This window comes from Centruroides vittatus, unplaced genomic scaffold (genome assembly GCF_030686945.1).
Source record: "Centruroides vittatus isolate TY-2023 unplaced genomic scaffold, ASM3068694v2 contig_202, whole genome shotgun sequence".
Classification (NCBI taxonomy): domain Eukaryota; kingdom Metazoa; phylum Arthropoda; class Arachnida; order Scorpiones; family Buthidae; genus Centruroides; species Centruroides vittatus.
Genome location: NW_027121249.1, coordinates 43,065 through 49,204, shown reverse-complemented (window position 1 = coordinate 49,204; position 6,140 = coordinate 43,065). Strand labels below are relative to the sequence as shown.

At 36.9% G+C, this 6,140-nt stretch overlaps 1 protein-coding gene across 1 annotated transcript; it reads left to right on the top strand.

Moving 5' to 3' along the window:
• The first annotated feature begins 3,041 nt into the window (after positions 1–3,041).
• On the top strand, positions 3,042–3,980 carry LOC136970563 (holotricin-3-like). Its single transcript, XM_067265010.1, has 2 exons — positions 3,042–3,059; positions 3,564–3,980. Exons 1-2 carry the CDS (start codon positions 3,042–3,044, stop codon positions 3,978–3,980), a joined length of 435 nt encoding a protein of 144 aa, XP_067121111.1.
• Positions 3,981–6,140: the final 2,160 nt, after the last annotated feature.

Here is a 6,140-nt window from a genome sequence, read left to right as displayed (position 1 = left end):
TTTCCGATGTTTTAAAAATATTTTTATTTTTACGAACTTAAATTATGTGATAAATAAAATTGTTTAATTTATTAATATTTTTTGAGATTATTTTAGAAATTTTTAGTTAATTTAAGGCTATAAAATATTGTAAAATTTAGTAATATTTAATTATCTATGATTTATTGACCTTCTTTTTAAAACTCTTTTCGCCCTGTGAGCACTAAGAGGGCCTCTTTTTTTGTAAGCCCATTATGTGTTCGGTTAGGCCCACAATGGAGCAATTCCCCTAAAAATTCCTGGAGATTTTTCGACCCGTCCGAATTCGATTTCGGGTCCCCAGAGCGGTATACTCTCACCTTGACCGCTCGGCCATCCTGTCATTTTATCGGCTATTTGTCTGGATAATTCATTTTTTAAATATTATTAATTCTTTCCACCTTATACACACCGCGAGGCGCCAATCGTGGTTTCGGTGCCCTCGATAGGAGCGACCGAGTAGTTAGAGGAGATGCCTGACATTTTCGGCGCTTACCGCCCATGCGAAATTATTAGAGTTACTCGCCCGAATTTAATCCCGAATGTCCCAGAGAGGTAGACTAACATCTAGGCAGCTCCATGATACGGGGTGTCGGTTTATAGGTTTAATAAAAGAAAAAAACTTATAGCTTGCGTGATATTCGCATCATGGTGGAAATCCGGTGTGTATTTTATGCTGACATTTGGGGCCATTTATGAGAAATATCACCTCTTGACGCTGAATGGTAAAGTAGGTACGGTACATATTTAACAAAGGACCAACTGATAGGTCACAGCATACTATTCGGACATGCCGCAACTTATGCTATTCTTCAACTTCTTCCTTGCATCATTTTTCAATAAGATATGATTCTTCCGCACTTTGCGATTTAGATAAAACAATTTCTGGGTGGAGTTTCCCAGACGGTGGATTGGTTCTTACCTTATAGGTCATTTTTTGTGCGATTTTGTGACCGTACATCCGTGCCTATCTCGAATGATCTGAAACATAGAATCTGTCAGGCTATCGACATTGTCGCGCTCATATACTATTGTATACGTGGTTGAAGTGGAATATTGAAGTGTGTTTGAGTGTAAAAAACCTGTTAGAATTTTTATACTAGAACACAACGACTTTTTATTAAAATATTATAAATTTTCAATTTATTTTAAGTCTATAAGCTGGAATACTGTATTTATGTGATAAGCAAATTGTGTAGATTATGTAGGGGATAATCATTTAGCGTTGAATTGTGAGGCTCGAATGGCCTATTGTGCCTGGGTCAACCATATTTTTCACAGTATATAAGGTGACATGCGCGAACATAAAAATAGAAAGTACACTGATAGAAACAACGAGAACAGAACTTTAGTATGAACATATTTGTGCATGTAAGTAGATATACAGTTGCATGTTTGTGTATATAATACCTATACAACCGCAGAGGAAAGAGAGTTGAGCGTACGGATATCTAAACCAGGACCAAGAAAGACCATAAAAATACAATAATTATAAATTTTTACCCGAAATTACTTCTATCGGATGCAGTAGTATAAAGGGACATGATGATAAATCGTGGACCAGTCTATATCTTCGTGGTCCTAAGTAATTATACACATATTTATATAGGACACAATTATACCTCTACATATTTGTGCATATCTATCTATGCAAACGGCTCTCAAGTGTATATTCATCTATATATAAACACACCTCTACTCACGCTTACCTACGAATAATCTAAAAACAAACACACACACCACAATCAGGGGTGTGATTAGACTTAGGCCTTAAGCCATAAAGGCCCTTCGTTTTCACAATGTAACGATACATGTAAAAATATGACGCCCTAAGTCATGATTTGCATATAAGGTAAACGAGCCGCAGCTTAGGGCCTCACACTTTATTTGATAGAAGGAAAAGGCTTGTGATATGTTACGCCTTGGTCTACCTCTTTCATTGATGTCCCCCGATCCTTCTTGTCTACCATCGGTTGAGAACTGCTTTTGAGTACATTTCACACAATGCAATTTATAAAAATGTTATAAAAATAATTATTTAATTTAATTTAATTACATTTAACTCACGTATTGCACTCGTTAATAACACTAAAAGTTTACGTATGGGACAATTACCGATGCGTGAAAAATGAGATCATAGAGCAATTACATTTTACAAAGTAATTCTTATTAAAATTATAAATCACTCGCAATTCAATCTAAATATAGGAAAAAAAGGCATGAAAAATCGCTTATTTTTTCTATAATTTTTTTAAAGTTATTTCACATCATTGCATAATCGAATATTGGAACACTTGTTCATTTTTAATTACACATTAGACAAAATTGTGTTCGACTTAGCAGAAAGATAACACGAGAAATTATCGAACCCGTGCCCTAGTTCAATTATAATTCCAGAATTAAATATTAGAAAATAGTTTTTTCTATACGCAATCCATAATTTATAGATTTTTCTATAATTAATAAACATGTAACAGATGATTTCCCGAAGATGCCACGGCACGTCGTGGCTCGTATCCCGATGCAGCAAACACAAACGCCTGAAGCATCGATTTTATTTTTAAAAAACACAGAAAAACCTTAGAAATTTAAGAAAATTTAAGTTGAATAACCTTACAAAACGACGTTTTTTTGTCTCTTCCCTAAAAAAAAAAATGCACGCAAATCGCTTCGTCGGCCATGCGTTGCGGCTATCTTCAACAGAAATCATGAATGGAGATAGATTAAGATTTTTAATGTGAATATTTTAAATATTATTTTTAAAGTATTTTAAACATTAAATATCATTCGATACCATTCCACGTTGACTCCCGATCGTTCTTCAATTTATTAAACGGTGGGTCTTTATTATAAATTGTTATTTAATGTGCCTATTACCTTATTTACATGTTCACTCACTGTATAAATATTGACCTCTTTTTTTTCTGATTTAATGCCGAATTCCGATCGGGTGCATGAAGTATATATAAGAAAGTTGTGTATGAGAAGAGTTATTATACTTTCAACTCAAGGAATAATCAAGGATGAAGAGAGTCTCTCAGGTAAGTAATGTCTTCTTTACGTGACGATGTATACGTTTCTGGTATTTAAAGTACGAAGTTTTAAAGATTTAACACTACAAAAACAGCAAATATCGCCCATTTTTACCGTGTGCACGGACCACAATTGGCTGAGTGGATAAAATTACTAAACACTAGTAGCTGGTTGCCTGACTAACGGGCTCTCACGTGGAGTGTACTGTGCTTGTTTCACGTGGTCAAGTGGATAAAACTACTAAAAACTAGTCGCGGGTTCACGCCTAACCAGCGGGTTTATCATACGGAGTTTTATTCACTTGTTCGACACCTAAATGTCAAATTTTTCATACAAATTCCTTCCGGAACCTTTTCGTCTTTGCAGATCGCCCGTGTGTTACTTTATTCTATTAATCGTTGAATTCCTCATCCTCCATATTGTATATCTATATCTGTGTGTTGCAACATATAATTTATCTAGTTTCTAAATATACACAGAATATACAATGATATATAGAAATTTATTTACAGATCAGCGTAACTTTGTTCGCTTTATGCATGCTCATGGTTGCGTTCCGAGTGGAGAGCGTGCACAAAAGCGAAGGACCTGTCAGCATTAAGGTATGGAGAGGACCTAGCGAGCATTACGGACATCATCATCATCATCATCATAGCTTCGCACCTTTCGCATATTACGTAAAGCAACCAGCCGATAGCCATCATTACGGTCATCATCATGGTCATCATCATGGTCATCATCATGGTCATCATCATGGTCATCATCATGGTCATCACGGCCATGGATATCAAGATGCTCATCACGGTCATCACGGTGGTCATCACGGTGGTCATCATGGTGGTCATCAACCAGAACACCACGGTCATGGATATCACGAAGGTCATCATGGCCACGGACATGATCAAGGACACCATGGTTATCATCATTAACGAATGCGTTAGTTGTAATCTATGAAAGATTGGCTGTAAATCATGATTAAGGGTAACTGTTAAAATTTGACGGAAACGTAAATTAAATGAAATTTTGGATGTTTATGTTTTAAAATACGGGATTAGTTAATAAATGGAGGTTCAGTTCTTGTAAATATTCAAAAATAAATATTTTTTGTTTCGAACTGTAATCATTATTAACTAGCGGATAAGCCCGGCGTTGCTCGGGCAAAAAGTAACGATAGCGAAGATTAAGATGATTACATTATAGCCAATCTTACCCGTTTTCACAGAATGCAAGAATTACGTCCCCCTGTTTCCAGACTAATTAGAGAATTTTTGAGATGGATCTAAAAATATGTTCGATTTCCCCCAAAAACGCAAAAAACCGCATCTGCGCCTATAAATCTTGCACGCCACTTTCTCTTAACACTTTCATTGTTACGCAACACTTCCATTGTTAACATTTCCATTGTTAACACTTCCATTGTTGACACTTCCATTGTTGACACTTCCATTGTTAATACTTCCCCGCGGGGAGGAGTGTTAACAACTTCTCCCCCGCGGGGGTAATTTCGAAAAATCTCTTCTTAGTGTACGTTCTCGTGACGTACCCTAACTATGTACCAAATTTCAACTTTCAACCCCTAACCGTTTGGGCTCTGCGCTGATTATTATTATTACAGTAGAGCATCGATTATCCGACTTAATTGGGACTGGGGTTGGTCGGATAACTGAAAAGTCGGATAACCGAAAAGTATGAAAAAAATACATTATTAGTATAGTGTATTAGACCTGGTTTAAATACTAGTCTCCCTTTCATGGTCGAGCCAGTGCTGCCAGCTAAAACATGCAAAAATTTAACAAATATAATATTAAAGTAGCCAAGACATAACCAAATATTGTAGCGCCACATCACTAGCAGACATTTGAATTTGCCGACTAGAACGCGGTCGGTTAACCGATAAGTCAGTTAATCGGTGGTCGGATAATCGATGCTCTACTGTATATAGATTAGAACAAAACTAATTATATGCATAGAAATTTTTAATTGGTGTGCTAAATCACACGCAGAATTCGGCCACTTGAGAGAAGCATGGCTTTGAAGGAATTCACGAGTTAAAAATGAGTAAAGGTTTTAATTTAAAATGAAAATAATTCGAGTATTAAACAAATTGCAATTTTATTATTTTTGGGTCAATGGGACATAATTTTAAAAAGAAACTTATTAGATTGTGCAGTTACGCCTGAGTACTTCCGACAATTTTAAAGAATGTTAATTGACAAGATCTTGATGAGAATAACGAAAGCACGGACAAAATAATATACATAATTGTCGACAGTAAACGAAAGACAAAAAAGTAGCTGACTTTTGGCAAGTGGATAAAACCATTAAATACTGGTAGTTGGTCGAAAGTTCGCGCCTGACTAACGTTAGCCGCTTGATATTTTATTCACGTGTACTTACACCTAAATAGGTGCCGGTTTCCTATAGGTCTTTCCGGAGGCATGCCCCTTTGGCAGTTCGCACGTGTATTACATCACGCTATCAGTCCTATTCCCATGCTACTCGAAAAAGTAACTGTTGCAGTCGTGAGAGTAAGAGATCTTTTCCTTGCGCTTATTATAACCCGTTTGCACCGAGCATTTCAATCTAGATTGTGACCAAGTTCGGCGACTATGCCTTGGTGCAACCTCTCTCGACCGTTCAATCTCGAGGTTGAATCGCGATCGACTCAACAGAGTTCTCGAAACTAGATCTAATCATAAGAGAGATCCCACAATCCCATACACGCGAGAAAATACAAGATGGCCGCGGAACACGTGTCGGGCTATCGACAGAGAAATATAACGGATACTGCATTTGGAGAGACGATGGCATCTGTCTATTATTAGATATATGGCAAGAAAAAGTACTGTATTTATTTCTAACCAAAACTTCCATTTTGTTTGTTGGTGTCCGTGACTTACCGCGTTGTTATGTCAGTTTTATCATCGCGTATAATAGCCGGGTTCTTCTCAAGCGGACTCCCTGTGCGAACAGCACGACGTTCGACTGGCGACAGTCGAACATTGTGCTGGTGTAGTATTGGGGCCTGGTTAGACTTACAATGATGTAACAGAATCTATTACGTCATTGCAAGTCTCAACATATGCACG